The sequence below is a fragment of the Lipotes vexillifer genome, unplaced genomic scaffold (genome assembly GCF_000442215.2).
Source record: "Lipotes vexillifer unplaced genomic scaffold, Lipotes_vexillifer_v1.1 scaffold1608, whole genome shotgun sequence".
In the NCBI taxonomy this organism is placed as follows: Eukaryota; Metazoa; Chordata; class Mammalia; order Artiodactyla; family Lipotidae; genus Lipotes; species Lipotes vexillifer.
Genome location: NW_006774162.1, coordinates 650,823 through 666,437, shown reverse-complemented (window position 1 = coordinate 666,437; position 15,615 = coordinate 650,823). Strand labels below are relative to the sequence as shown.

Genomic DNA, 15,615 nt, shown 5'->3' with positions numbered 1-15,615 from the left:
TCTTTCCCTCATCTATTCAGTTATTTGTTCAATAGACATGTATTGAGTGACTACTGTAAACAAGGCTTAGTATTAGGTATTGGAGCAACAGTGCATTCCTTCAAGGAGCTCAGTTTCTAATGAAAAGGAAAAATTAAAGAGATGATTCTAAAACAATATTAAGATAGCAATAGGCTCTGGGTGCTTCTGGAACTCAGAGGTCAGCCATGGAGTGGTGGGGGTGACAGGAGCAGCTTTCTCTGCTGGGCAACACCTGGGCAGAAGCTTGAAGGCTAAGTAGGAATTAGCCAAGCCAAGAAGAGGTGTGTGTGTGTGTGTGTGTGTGTGTGTGGAAAAGGTGGGGGCGGGGGGTAGGGGGTGTCTGAGAAAGGCAAAGATTCATGGGTGTGAGAGTTTTGTAAGCAGTTGAGTCTGTTCAGAGTGGGGAGGCAAGTGGGTGCGGGGAGCAGAAGAGGTGAGTTTAGACCCTAGGCTGGGGCCAGCTCATAAGGGCCTTGCAAAATATATTGTGGAGCCAGCCACAGATGGGAGGGGGCAGGGCTGAGAAGGTCTGGTCAGTGGAAGAGGCATCTCGTGTTGAAGCCTTATGATTTCCTATGTTCCCCACACCACATTGGCACCTAAACCTAAGACAGCATCCCAGATTGGCTTCTGGATTACCAACACTCTCTGTCCTCCGTGCACTTGTGAGGAGTGACCAGGGCTTAAATGAATTGTAAAATGCTGCCCCTGCCATGAACTCTAGCATCAGTTCAGGAGATCCTTAACAGAAGAGGACAGAGCTATGTGTGTTCCCTTTTGCAATTTGTGCAAGTGAGTGGCCCTGAGAAAGAGGCCCAGACACACATCTCTGAACGTGCCTCTTTCCCCACCCTCAACCCAGGTCAGGGTAATTCTGTCTGAGCCTCGAAGCCCACTCTGGCTCTCTGGGTTTCCTTTTCCCCTTGGTTCGGAGGAGGGACAAGTTCTGTCTAGGATTCTGCTGCCGTTAGGGTGGAATGACTTCCATCCGTCTGGCTGAAAAACACCTCCAGGGCTGAGGCTCCCAGGGGAAGGCTCTCTGGGCTTGAGGTGACCCACTCGATGCCACTGTGGGACTGCCTGGTTGTAGGGATGTCATGTGGAAGCTCCAGGAATAATGGGTTGTCCCATCATCAGACCCTCGGGTTGTCACATGCTGAGGAGCCTCCTGCTGGTCTGCTCCCCAGTCCTGGCCCAGGCCAAGGGAGGAGAAGCAGAGAACGCCTCGCTGATATGCCATCTCTTCCCTTCTAGTTCTGCTAACAGACTCTGAGCTCGGTCTGCGGGAGCCCATGGTACCTACCAAGCTGGGGACCCAGGCAGAAAAGGACCGGCGGCTGAAGAAGAAGTAAGAGCCAGCGGCCAGGCTCTGCCAGGGTGGGGTCCAACCCCTCACCCACTGTCTTTTCCCTGGACTGCCATGGGGCTGAGCTCAGGCAGCCAGAGCCCAGCAAGGCCCTTTCTGGACTGAGTTGGCCTGGTCTAAGTGGGCACAGCAGGGTTTGGGAGGTTGTTCTTAGGATGACCTGAGTGAGAAGGAGACAAGGGTGCTGTGGGAGAGTGACCCAGCACCTGGTGATCTCTGGCAGAGCAGAGTAGAATGTCTGTGTTTCAGGCCATGTGCAAACAAAGCGAGAGCCCTCACCTCTGGGAATGGAGAGGTGTTGCTGTTTCATGTCTTGGTGTCACACTGCTTCAGGAATAGAGCAGGGGTGGCAGTCCAATGGTGGGGAGAAGGGGTAGTGGGAGTCCAACTCTTGGCACAGCCCATGGTCCCTGGGAGTAAGCTTGGTTGAGAAAGAAGGAAGGACTAGTGAGTCTGTTGTTCCTCTTCCTGCAAGACACCAGCTGCTTGAAGATGCCCGCAGAAAAGGAATGCCCTTTGCCCAGTGGGACGGCCCTACTGTGGTCTCCTGGCTAGAGGTAAACCTGGGCAAAGGGAGTCTAAGTCTACTCAGGGGTCTGGTGGGAAGGATGTGTGGATTGGGACAAGGACTCCTTGGGCAAAGGGGTGGTATTTCTAGAATTTTCCCAGCATGTTTCTCCCGTGCCAAGTGCACAGTGCCATACCTAGCACTTAGCCAGAATCGATGCTATCTACTCATGCCTCTCATGTAGCTAAGTCTGGATAAGGGGAATTAATCTTCACTGAGCCATTAAGACTTTCACAGGTGGTTTCATTCTTCCTATAGGTGCCCCCAGGAGCTAATCACCCATGCAATGTTGGTAAAGTCCCTTCACCTTCCCAGGCCTCAGATTTTTCATCTGTAAAATGGGGAAAAGAGGCATTTGATGATGGTCATCTCCACATTTCTAAATTCCTCTGCTCTTCATTTGCTGTTCTGAGGCCATGGATGAGGCCTGGCCCTTGCCTCTCAGTATTGCCAGACTTTTGCAGTGGAGCCCAGATCTTGGGAAAGGGGCTGAATTTACCCTCTGTGCCCCATATCTGCAGCTCTGGGTGGGGATGCCTGCTTGGTATGTGGCAGCCTGCCGGGCCAACGTCAAGAGTGGTGCCATCATGTCAGCCCTCTCGGACACAGAGATCCAGCGGGAAATCGGCATCAGCAATGCCCTGCACCGGCTCAAACTCCAGCTGGCTATCCAGGAGATGGTGTCGCTGACCAGCCCCTCTGCCCCACCCACCTCCAGGACTGTGAGTGGCCTTTCCCTCACCCAGCACATTTTCAGAAGCCCCAAAATAGTGTTTACAAAGTTTCATATTGGTCATTGGGAAGATGGCAGCATTTGAGTCCTGCCCCTTACTTCCCATCCCCACAAAGGGTTCCACCCAGTCTCCAAGAGGAGGTAACACTGTTGTTAGCAGAATCCCAGCAGGCCTAGTTCCCTGCCTCCCACGTACCACTCATGAGCTCCATCTCCCCATACCTACACTGCCGGTAATTTTCGATCTTTGGGCAGAGTTTCCAAAGACGGGACTTCTGGGTTCTGTGTTTTTGCCAGATTTGGGTAGCAGAGGGAGTAGGGCATTTGTAAATTCTGGTCCTCCAACCTCTCCACAAGAATGTAAACCTCTCCATGGACCTCCAGGGTAAAATCTTTCACGGTAGTCCATCTCTGTGATTGGGGTCAGCCCTTATTCCAGATTCACACCATTTATTCATATTCATTCAGGAAACATTTGTTGGGTACTTCTATGTGCCAGGCACTGTGCTAAGCAGTGCAGATATGGTAATAAAAGAGAGTTGCTCAGAGCTAGACAATGTGCAGAATTCTGGGCTGGGACTGTGGGAGGACTCAGGGAAAAGGAGCTATGTCTTGTCCTTAGGGCTCCCAGCCTGATGGGGAGCCTAGGAGCTCACACGCAGGACCAGCTAGGTTTCCTCTCTGCTTACAGTCTTCTGGGAATGTCTGGGTCACCCATGAAGAGATGGAAACTCTGGCAACATCCACTAAAACAGTGAGTCTGGCCCTGGGCCTTGGGCCTGGGGTTAGGGCTGATGACTTGCATGAGGATGAGGGAAAGGTTGTGGGAAATCAAAGGAGCTTGTAGCTGATCTAATACGAAATTGGTATCCCTGATGTGTGATGGAGTTCTGTTCTCAGGGTGGCGGGTGGGTGGGAAAGAAGTGAGAATGGAAACTGTGTGTGTGGGCGGGGGTGGTCTATTCCAGGGGGTCACAAGTTCACCCTGGGCTACTGGCACACTCCAGTGAAGAAGAGCAGGGCTTGGGAGCGTTTTGCCCTGCTATTGTCATGAAGCCACAGAGTCCTTAACCCTTGTGCTTGATCCTTGGTGGAGGAACAGGGAGGGTTGGGAGGACCTGGCACCTCGCCTGACTGTGTTTCTGCCACACACACATTCGATCCCCTCTCACTGCAAACACAGGCGCGTGCACCAGCCTTCTGTGCTCTCTTAACCTTCCCAACAAGCTTTCCCTAGTCACCCATCCAGCTACTGGGGTGTCTGCTCCTCCTTCTTGATGGGACCTTGGGTGGAGGCTGCCAGGTTTCTTGACTTTGCCTGTTTCCCCCTGACATGCTGCACTCATTCCTAGGACAGTGAGGAGGGCAGCTGGGCTCAGGTAAGACCCCCTCCCCTTGTCCAGAACCAACTCTCAGCAGTTTGGGGTAGTGTTCTCCCAGCAGGTTCGCTCCCCTGCAGGACTCTCTGAGCCCCAGTCTTTTAGGTCCCTCTTCACACAAAGAGTCCTGGGCACAGGTTCTCTCCTCCGCTGAAGCCACCCATCTCCATCCTTCCTCATTCCCCTTTAGCTACTTCTGGTTTTTCACCATGGCAGGTGAGGGGCCTTGGAGGGCTGTGCCCCCAGCATGCCTGCCTCTTCCCCTCAGTTCGACCATCTTCCCAGGAGTAATGAGACTTAGATTAGTATGAATCCTCCTCCTCTTCCTGTCCCTCTCAGGGGTACCCCTGGTGAGCTGAGCAAAGGGCTTTCATTCATTCACTTGGTGAGCAAGGATTTATTGAGCAGCTACTAGGTGTTAGGCCTTTCTATGCCCTCTGAATACAGAAGTGAGCAAACTTAGCCCTCATGGGGCTTATATTCTAGGAGAGAAACAGACAGTAAACAAACAAATAAATGGACAATATATCAGATAGATGTAAGTGCCATGAATAAAAATGAAGCACGTAGCACTGTTTATCCTTGTTGGGCAACCCCATCAACAGGAGACTGGACAGATCAGTTATAGTATATTCTCACAGTAAAACACTATTTAGCAAAGGGAATGGATGACTCAGACATATAGTGTAAAGTGAAACGTGTAAGTCCCCAAAGATTTTCTATTAAAACTCAAAAACAAGCAAATTTAATCATATTATTTAGAGAAATATACCTTGGTGACTATAAGAACATTTTTTCAAGCAGGGGCATCATGGACAGAAAACTCAGTATGGTGGTTACCTCTAGAGGGGCAGTAGGGCATAAGATGAGGAAGAAGAAAATAAGGTTGGATGCAACAGTGTGGATAACATGGATGGTGTCCAAGGATGTCAACTTTGCTTTTATGCTTAGTAATGAACATACGCTACATATGTTTTATATGTATCAATTGTTTTATTTTAAAAGATAACAAAATAAAAATTTCAATTCTAAAAAAATCAAGGTGGGTAAGGAAAGAGAGTGATGGAGGGTTACCATTAAAATTCGTTCTAAGGATAGATGGTTAGGGAGGTCCCTGCCCTCAAGGCAGGAGGCAATGACTAAGTGGAACAGGCCTCTCAGAACCAGACTGGGTGGGAGGTGGGGCGCATGGTTTGTGGTGGGGTGGGGAGGTGGCACACGAAGGACCTAGAGAATCTCTGGAGAGACAACCAAGCCTTAGAGGAGAGCGCTGGCAGGCACAGTTCACCTTACTTCATTTTTTTATATCTTTAGCCAAACATAACTTTCTGTGGACCGTGTGAGGCCAGTTTCCCAAGTGAGACTGGCTTTCTTTGTCACTCTGCAGGCCCTCTGTAATGCAGCCTATCCGCTGGGCTCAGCAGGCTTGAGGCTGACTGAAAATCAGGAAGGCCAGTCTGCCTTACAGCACCACAAATGCATTTCAGAGTCGATGGGAAGGATTTCCTATGACTTGCTGCCTAGGGGGTTGCTTCTGTTCATTAGTGTAGATAATTGATAAGTCAGTGGGAATGTATCATTCCAGGATCTTAAAAAGCTCCATTTAAAATCCTCACCTCCCGCCTCTACCAGCCCCTCAGTGAAAGTAAGCAGAAATTTTATTGAACTGCTAGCTGCAACCTGCTGGCACTGCCTTTGCCCCCAGCCTCCTCCATCTTGTTCTCCAGACCCTGGCCTATGGGGACGTGAACCACGAGTGGATTGGGAACCAGTGGCTGCCCAGCCTGGGGCTCCCCCAGTACCGCAGCTACTTCATGGAGTGCCTTGTGGACGCTCGCATGCTGGATCACCTCACCAAGAAGGACCTGCGGGTCCACCTGAAGATGGTGGACAGCTTCCACCGGTGAGCCAGGCTGGAATCCGGGGCCACCTCCCTACACAGGTCTCCCCCAATTCTGAGGGTCTGTCTCCAGGAATAGAGGTGCTTCCATCTCTTTCTTTGCCTGTTCTGGGTGGTAACAGGCCTCCCTTTGGGGAAAGCCAAATCTTTGTCTCCCTTGCAGTTTGAGGGTTTAGTCCTCTCACCTCCAACCCTTAAGACACAGTCATTTTTCTTTAGCTTCACTTGGAAAATTTTTCCCCCTAGATATGAATTTTATTTCTTGTCATTGAGCTTGCTGAATTCTCTACATTTACCCTGAGAAGACTCACACTGAGCCCAGCATCTATTTTAGGTGTCTAATTCCTTAGAAGATGAGAGGAAAGTTCTTTCTGGATGCTTGCCCTGCCAACATCCCAGATCTGAGCCTCTCAGTTTTAAACACACATCCTTTTGTACAGAAAGTCACCCAGTGTTCTCCTCTTTGTTGTAAAGGTCTTCTGTGCAAAAGTATCTGCAGTGGAGGTCACAGACTGGTAGCCTGAGGGCAGAATTTGGCTCACACATGTAATTTGTTTGGCCTACATTTTATTTTTAAAACTATGACCTTAGCTGCCAATATTTAAACACTAGGAAATGTGAAACAAAATTCTGGATGTGTGGCTTCTCTTGAAAAAGAGAAAGCTCTATGGGTACATCCCAGCATGGAAACAACCAGCTGGAGCTAGGAAGGCAGCCCTCCTAAGACATAGGTTTTCGGTAATGGTTCCAGGAGTTGATAGGTCTTAGGATGTCCTTTTTAACAACCAGCTTCAAATCACACAGGCTGCTATTTGAGCCAGGTCTTTTATCTTGAGTAGTTAATGTGACAAAGGGTGGAGCTGGGAGTGTGTGGCTTTTCAAGGTTCTTTTAGGGCTCTGCAGATGTCCCTTGGTCTCTCTGACTCATAAACAACAGAAAATCATATTTGGAAGGGATCTAGTTAGCCTCCATATTTTATGGGTGAGGAAACTGAGGCATGGGAAGGAGCCGCGGCCCGAGGTCACTCAGGGATGCTAGCAAAATGCAAGTCTCCTGACTGAAATCCAGTTTTCTTGCCACCACATTGCAGAGTCGCCTATGCTGGAACCCCCAGCTGTGTCTGCCCTGAGCACCACCCCTCCCTCACCACCGGGGCTGAAAGGGAATCTTTTGTTTCTGTCAATCTGGGAGACTGCCAGGCCTAGCTGCACCTGTTCCCTCCTCAGTGATTGATAGGGCTGGGGAGAGAAGGGCCATTCCCCACCAATCTGAGATGTGCCTCGGCTGCTAGAGGATCAGGCAGCCCAACCCTATACAGCATTATGGAAGTCCTCCCCCGACCCTTTGCCCATGAGAGACTCTCAGCCTATATACACGGTTCCAGATTTAGCTCTAAATCTTGGGTACTTCACAGTTTCTAAAGCATTTCCACATTCCTTACCTCAATTAGGTATATAACTGCTTTTTTTCCACTTAATATTTCATAAGCATGTTCTTATATCTTTAAAAATTCTTTTAAATCATACTTTTTTAATGATGAGAAAGAGTTATTTAAAAACTCTCCTTTCACAGATGGGGGAAACAACTCCAATAGAGATTGAGTGTCACCAGGTCACTCAGCCAAGTGGTTACAGAATGGGGCCAGCATCCTTCTTTCTTGACACCCAACTCAGAGCTCTTTTCCTTAGACCATAGTGTTCTATTGAGCAGGTTTCCATGAGAATCTCCTATTTTGATAGGAGAAAAAGCACACACAATAATTAGTAATGTCCTCCCAAAAGTGCCATTACTGAATGCCTCTGATGTTCAGGGGCTGGTCTAAGCCCTTTCATACAGGATCACCTTTAGTGCTCACAGTAACTCTGCAAGAGAGTTATGACCCCCATCTCACATATGCTGAGTGCCACTCAACTGGGAAGTGGCACAGCTGGCATTCAGATCCAGGTTGATCTGACTTTAAGGCCTTTATATTTTTGCTAAGCTGTGCAACAGCTTTGAAAGTCATAGGAACTGAACTGAAAATTATAGTAAGTGAGATGAAATTAGAGGCATTTCCAGTTAGGAGGTATGTGTGCATCTGCCCCTTCCAGGGGACCAAGGCTTAAACCAGTGGCCTTGAGCCAGATTCCTTAGAAGTTGTGTCTCTGAGCTATAAGGGTTTGTTCTAGGCAGATGGGCTACCTGGGTAGAACTGAGGGGAGAGAAGTAGGGAGCAATCAAGCATAATTTAATCTCACAAAGCAATGGCCTCAATGATAGAGTCAAAAGTATCTGGAATTGGGAGAGACCTGTTCTATTCCTCCACTTTGTAGATGACAAAACCCAGAGAGGCTGAATGACAGAGTAGTGTTCAAGTTTAAAGAAGAACACTACCAGGAAAGCCGCCCAAGATGGAATGAGCTGTATCAAGAGGCAGTGATTTCCCTGTCACCAGAGGCATTTAGGCACAGGTGTTCATAATACTCAGAAGGATGTTACAGAGGTGACTCCTGCATTAGGTAGGGAGCTTGGACTGATAGTGTGTGGGGTCCCTACGGATTCTTTGGTTCGTAGCCTGGCTTAGTAATTATTTACTGAGTGCTTACTATGCACCTGGTACAGTTTAAAGTACTTTTAGTACTTTACGTGAATTATTTCACATTCATTTAGCATTTATGGTGTTTACATTTGTGGAATGTGTCAGGCACCATCCTAGGTGTTTGAGATACATCAGTGAACAAAACAAACATCCTTGCCCTCGTGGAGCTTACATTGTAACTGGGAGAGACAGACAAGGAATTATAAATATATAGAATGTTAATAGATAAAAGGTTGTAGAAAAAAAAATTAGACCAGAGTAAGGGGGATTGGTGGTGCTGGTGATGTTGCAGTTTTAAATCAGGTGGACAAGGTAGCTACTGAATTTAAAATATAACATTTGAGCAAAAACTTAAAGGAGACAAGGGGGTAAGCCATGTAGCAGACTGGGGGGGAGGGAGGGGGTGTGTTCCAGGCAGAAGGAGCAGCCACTGCAAAGGCCAAGCTGCCATGTTTGAGGAACAGCAGGGCTATGAGTATAGGGGCAGATCATGTATCACATTGTAGGCCATTGTAAGGACTCTGAGTGAAATGGGGACACAAAAGAATATCTGTAGGGTTCTTCGTCATTCCAGTGCCTGGAGAGGGAGGGACATGTTGCTACCATTCAAAGAACTTTCCTTTGTCAATCAGGCCCACACCCTGGCTGAGAGGGAGGGCTTGGGGTAGGCAGAGAGAGGGAAGTGGCCTTGTGATGGATTATGTTTAAGCCCTGGGGGAAGGAGGAGAAGGAGTGGGCTGGGATGCTCTTTGTGCTGGAGCATATAGGTCTTGATGGGCTGTGGTTGGTGCTGGATATGGGGCAGATGTGGAAGAAACGTGGCCCCACTGAGGCTCTGGCTCAGGGGGGCTGTGTGCCTGCAGAACCAGTCTTCAGTATGGCATCATGTGTCTGAAGAGGCTGAATTATGACCGGAAGGAGCTGGAAAAGAGGCGGGAAGAAAGCCAGCATGAGATCAAGGGTAAGCTTGTCAGGCTCAATAAAGCCTCCTCTGAAAGTTGTGGTGGGAGCGGCCTTGGGGGAGCAGGGACCTGCCTCACTGATCCCTGCCTTGGGCTGAGTGAAGGGAGAAGAGGCATTCTGTGCCACAGGGAAGCTCCAAATCTAAGAGGGAAGACACAGCCCGCAGGGAGCAGGGAGCTCCCAGTCTGATGAGGGAGACGCAATCCATGCCCAAAGGATGCTGCCATCTAGTGGAGGAAAAATAGCCCCTGCCCAATCAGCTGCAACATCCCCCTCCCCAACACATTAGACAATGGCCACCAACTAGACAAATGCAATGATCCCCTTGGGATAGTGCTATAGACTGGTGTGAGAAAGTGCTCGTGGAACTTGATGATCTGGGTGGGGCTGGACAGGAAAGAAAGGCATGTCTTAGAAGAGACCTTGAAGGTAGAAAGAATAAGAAGAGGGCCATTCTCATCTGGGGGCAGTGGTTGACTGGTACAGGGGCTCTGGGGAGAAAGCCTATTAGCCTGACCCTGAGTCTTGCAGGCTGGCAAGAATGGAGTGGTGTGGGGCTGGTTCTCCAAGAGCCCAGGTGCCAGGGAGGACAGAAAGATGTGGAAAGTTGAGGGGGGTAGGGATGGCTAGGAGCCAAGAGAACAGGGTGGACTGGGGCTCTGGGTCTAGGGACCTCTATTTCTGTCCCTGGAGGGCTTGGCCAAACCTGTCTCTTTCTGCTCCTTTTCTTCCCCTGTCCTCCAGACGTGCTGGTTTGGACCAACGACCAGGTGGTTCATTGGGTCCAGTCTATTGGGCTCTGGGACTATGCAGGAAACCTGCATGAGAGTGGTGTGCATGGTGCTCTGCTGGCCCTGGACGAGAACTTCGACCACAACGCATTGGCCCTGGTCCTCCAGATACCCACGCAGAATACCCAGGTAGGCTGTAAGTCTCAATCAGTCTGATCTTGGTCATCAGTCTCAATCTTGGTCTCTCCCTTTCCTCCACTCTCTTGCTCTCGCTCCCTCTGATATGCGCAAGTTTATGGATTGGTAGGAGGGCTTTCTGGAGGCCTGTTCTAGAGGGGATCACAAATGTCCTCAAACCTCCAAGTGGTCCCTGTGCATAACCAAGCCCCCTAGGAAACAAGTGCCCTTCACATACAGAGTACGTTCAGCACAGGCCTGGAATACTGTGTTAATCCCCACACTGCAGTGGGCACCCCCATCTTCTCCCAGCCCCATCTTTATAGCTGAGACTTTTCCTCTACTTGCTTCTCTGACCTGACTATTCATAGAAGAAAACTAGCCCTGGGGCCCACAAGGACCAGAGAACCCATATCCCCTTTGTTTCCCCCACCCCAGGGATCTGTTCCTGGGTCCCTAGGTTTTAGAAAGCTAAATATACCAAATAACACAGCCCAGAGCTTCTCCATGCCAGGGCTTTGTCTCCCTGTCAACAGCTCAAAAGATTAGACATCTCCTTCCATTACATTTGATAATTATTATGGAGCTGTTATCTAAGAATATATCTAAATTCTCTTGAACCTATTTATATGTTTGGCTTTTTTCACTTCCGGTGGGTAATGGACTCTAGAATTACTACCTGTTGTGTAAAGTACTACCTAATTTTATTTATCCTAAATGTACCCACAGTCGGCTCCGCCGGGGAAGAAAATTGCCTCATCCTAATTGTCTACGATTTAGTACGGATATTTGTATTTGACTAGCTCTCACCTTCTGTGATTTCATAAACTCTGATTGTGTTGCCTCTGGGTCCAAGCTTTTGTCTCTCCAGACAGAGTGGTCTTAATTCTTTTAGCCTTTCCTCATATAGACTTGTCTCCATGCCCTGATCATTTTAGCTGCCCTTGTCTGGACTGTTTGCAGCTGTCAGATCTCTTGAAATTCAGCCACCAGAGCTGCACAAGCTATTCTGGGAGCAGACGAGTTTTCACTTGTGTGAGGATAGGGCTGAGTTGTCTTGTAATTTTGGGTGGAGTGTTGGCCTTTTAGGGGTGATGGCAGCACACAGAGCCAGGGTGTCCTACAATCTCTCTGCAGTAACCCATCCCAACCAGTCAGAATGGATAGCACAGAGTCCCCTCGCTCTCTAGGAAGAGCTGAGATTTCCCCCAAGCTGCAATTTTTCTTATTTTAATCAAGGAGTCATTTTTAATTTTATTTATTTATTTATTTATTTATTTATTTATTTATTTATTGCTGCATGGCACGCGGCCTCAGTAGTTGTGGCTCATGGGCTCTAGAGTGCAGGCTCAGTAGTTGTGGCACACGGGCTTAGTTGCTCCATGGCATGTGAGATCTTCCCGGACCAGGGATTGAACCCATGTCCCCTGCGTTGGCAGGTAGATTCTTAACCACTGCGCCACCAGGGAAATCCCAATGCAATTTTTCTATGCTTGCCCATCTCCAACCCCATCAGCTGCTTTCTTGCCCATTCATACAACTTTGTGAAATGTTTCTGAAGTTTGTAAATGTCATAGTCACCTTTCATTACCCAGAGGAACAGTGTCATCTGGATACTTGAAAATTAACTATGCTTCTCCTTTCTGATCACTTAAAAAAATATTATGTTCCCAAAACCAACAAAGACTGTCCCCACAGAATTCTATGGTTAATATTATCTACCCAGAAATGGGCTTGTTTTTCTCTCATTTCCTATCTCTAAATACATCCAGTTTTTGTGGACAGCAGTACATCTGTAAAGAGTAGCAGGGCTACTCTCTGTTGCTCTCTAACCGTTCTTATTTTTCTGACCCGTTTATTTAGCTCAGCTATTAGGGGAAGTAGGATCTGACCCAATATGGAATCCTTCATTAAAAATGGTTCAGAATATCTGGTGGTAATTTTGAAAATTTTCTTATTTCTGGCATTTCTCAAATCTCCTAGTGAGAAATTGCTGGGAGGCCTATAGAGAAGGCCTTTGTGCCCCACTCAGCCCAAGGGCCACCAATATCCATGACTCAGCAGTTTTCCTAAGTTTAATTTTTGATGTGGAACTTTATAAAATACATTTATATAATCTAAATAAGTTAAATCTTCATTATCCATGGTCTACATGCTTATTTACCCCTCCAGAAAGATAGTATGGCATGATATTCCCTTACAGAGACAAACTGTGGGGGTTTTTTCCCCAGTAGGTAAGTCTGTCCATCCACATGTTCTATGATCCTACTTTTTAAAAAAATTATAGTTTTCTAATTTGCTCCATATGAAAAAAATCGTAAGGTTATTAACATTTTGACTTCTCAGAGGACACCAAGGTTAGCTCAAAGGAGCGGCATCAAGGGCTAATGGGTTAAATGCACTGAAAACCCCATCTCTGCCCTTGGACCCCCTAGGAAACAGGCGAACGACGGCATTAGAGGTCATTAACTATAGCTCCTCCCTTCTCTCCCTCTTTCACCCTGTGGACTCCAGGCACGCCAGGTGATGGAGAGAGAGTTCAACAACCTGTTGGCCTTAGGCACAGACCGGAAGCTGGATGATGTGAGTACCTGGCTGTGAACTGGTCACTGTTGGTTTGTTGGAGTTCTTGAGTTCTGCTTTCCTCGGGCTAATGATTGGTGGGTGGCCTAAGGGAGGAGAGTCATAGAGGATGGGCATGATATCAGGGGGTTGGGGAGGCAGGGACTGGCCTAGCAATAGGCCTGGAAAAGTCTCTATGAAACTCCTTCTGGGTACCTCTAGCCTCTTCCAACTCTGTGCCCTAAACCTCCTAACCACACAGGATCAGAGGTTTTCACCAAAGGTCATCTCTTTTGATCATACCTTTTTCTTTATCTTTTAGAGCCCCTCTCTTCAGTACTGTGAGCACAGCATATCTCCAGCCTGCTAAGTTTCCCACCCTTCCAATAGTGTGGTTGTTTGGAGGTAGACATTATTCTGAGGTCATTAAATGACTGGTTTGCTCACATGTTCCTCAGTGCAGTTTGACACAGCTAAACACATAGCTCAGGCTTCTATCATCCCAGCTTCCTTTCTAGTTTTACTCTTATGCCCCAGGTCACTAAAGAAACAGTCCCTTCCAACTGAGTTTCATCAGGCCGCCTCCTTGAGTTTAGGTTGGACTATGCCTTGGAAGACTCTTCAAAGTTCTAGCCATAATGCTCCTGTTAGAGATGCTCCTAATCTAGCATTAGGATGCTAGATTGATGCTCCTAGCATAATGCTCCTCCTAAAACATACGTGTTTCCTGAGGGCACAGCCCCTTCCCCAGCCCCTGCCTCCTCTCCCTTCCCTCCTCCCTCCTCCCTTTCCCACCATTAACCTTGCCTGCCTTCGCTGTTAGGTCTGCCTTAGCTGCCTTGGTTCCAAACAAGTTAAAATAGAGCCCAGACTGTTTATTTTTAGCTTCTCCATCTTCAACCAGAACTGTTTCTGATCCCCATTTTCTCTGCAGCACCCCTACCTCTACCAATGCCTCTGTTTAGACTTCTGGGCCTCCCTGTGGGACACCATTAGTGTTATCTACTTATCAATTAGTCTCTTCTTAGTTGGGTTTAACAGGGCTAAAACCCACCTTTGTGGAATGACTACTGCACCTCGGTAGATAGGACACACTCAGAAACATACAGAATTTGTGGAGGGGTGTTTTCTTCACAGAGGTGCCTTGAAATTTGGAGTGTGTTATTTACACACACACATATAGTACATACATATTACATATGTATGTGTGTGTATTCCACTCAAGGAGAGAAACTGCCAGACCCCACCAGATGTCCCCACTCTGAGATCTGAATCTTCCTAATGCCCCTGCAAGGTGGACCCTCCTACTTATTCCCCACCCACTAGGTTCTAAGCTTTCTTTGATACAGCTTTCCCATATATCTTTGAATGGTGCTTTCTAATTTAGAAAACTCTTTACTCCTTCAATCCTAACAAAAATATTCTTCGAATGCCTACTCTGGGCCAGGCATTGGGCAAGGCATGGTGGTGCAGTGATGACAGACATCTTATTTTATGCTAACAATCATCATGTGAGACAGGTTATTATGCCATCTTACAGATGAGGAATTGAAGCTCAAAGAGGTAACTTACTTGCTGTCACAGATAACTTACCTGCAGTCACAGGCTGACATGTGGCAGAGCCAGACTGGAGCAAAAGTGTATCTGATTCCTGTGTTCTTTTTCCTACCTCCTGCTGCCTCCTAAAAGTGGAGATAGCTGTCCTATCAGGCTTCAGGCATTGGGGTGGTTACTGAGTAGGTGACATCATCTTGGCAACGTAGTGGGCTTTCTGGGATGCAGCTAGGTGTGGGGCCAGAGAGAACTGATTCTTTAAAAGGAAGCTTAAGTAGAAGGCCAGGTCCTAGGAATAAGGTGAGATTTGGGGGTGGGGGGAGTGGCAGGTGGGAGGTTGGAGATCCAAGAGACTGCCTCCTGTCCAGCCATCCAGCACATCATCAGCAACCTTGAGCTGTCTCTTGCAACTGTTTCCTTTGACAATTCTGGTTCTCAGTTTCTCCTCTCAAGCTTCAAGGCCCTGGAGGGCTATATCCAGTTCTCCCATGCATGGATGTCAGGACTCAAGGGAAATGAGGAGATGAGGAACACAAAGAACATCTGACTATTAGGGGACAGGGGAGAAAAACAGAAACAAGTCCTTAGGGATGGCTGAAGATAGAAATGGAGAGAGAGAGAGCGTGCAGAAGAGAAGGGTCTCTAGATTAAGTTAAAGATAGGATCATGGCGAAGACAGAAATGATGAGGAAAGTTCCTGATAAACTCAGGGGTGGGATGCCTGCATAGGGAGCCAGCTGCCATTTAGCAAATATTTATCGAGTGCCTATGGTGTTCCCAGGCACTACTCAGGTCTGCGGATATATTGGTTGGAACAAAAAAGATCATAATCTCTGTCCTATGAAGCATAGAATTTGAAAGGGGTGGGGTGGGGGGAGGAAGAGAGGGAGAGAAAGGAATTGATGAAATAATCTCATAAGTACATTTAAAAATGCTATGATGAATGCTATGACAGAGATACATGGGGCTAAGAACTGATGGGGGCATTTGGCCTACTCAGGGCACAAACAACAAACCCTAATGGGGTTGGGAGAGGTTGTTTAGGTGAGAACTGGTGGGTTAGTGTCTCTTATTCCTGTCCC

At 47.8% G+C, this 15,615-nt stretch overlaps 1 protein-coding gene across 1 annotated transcript in view; it reads left to right on the top strand.

Annotated features, from left to right (window-relative positions):
- PPFIA4 (PPFI scaffold protein A4) overlaps positions 1-15,615 on the top strand; it is a 33,583-nt gene that overhangs the window by 16,446 nt on the left and 1,522 nt on the right. Inside the window, exons 19-27 of the mRNA XM_007448999.1 lie at positions 1,276-1,369; positions 1,863-1,944; positions 2,477-2,677; positions 3,380-3,442; positions 4,041-4,067; positions 5,795-5,970; positions 9,410-9,507; positions 10,254-10,429; positions 12,932-13,000. Of these exons, the coding sequence (XP_007449061.1) occupies positions 1,276-1,369; positions 1,863-1,944; positions 2,477-2,677; positions 3,380-3,442; positions 4,041-4,067; positions 5,795-5,970; positions 9,410-9,507; positions 10,254-10,429; positions 12,932-13,000 (986 nt within the window). The remainder of the gene's footprint in view (positions 1-1,275; positions 1,370-1,862; positions 1,945-2,476; positions 2,678-3,379; positions 3,443-4,040; positions 4,068-5,794; positions 5,971-9,409; positions 9,508-10,253; positions 10,430-12,931; positions 13,001-15,615) is intronic.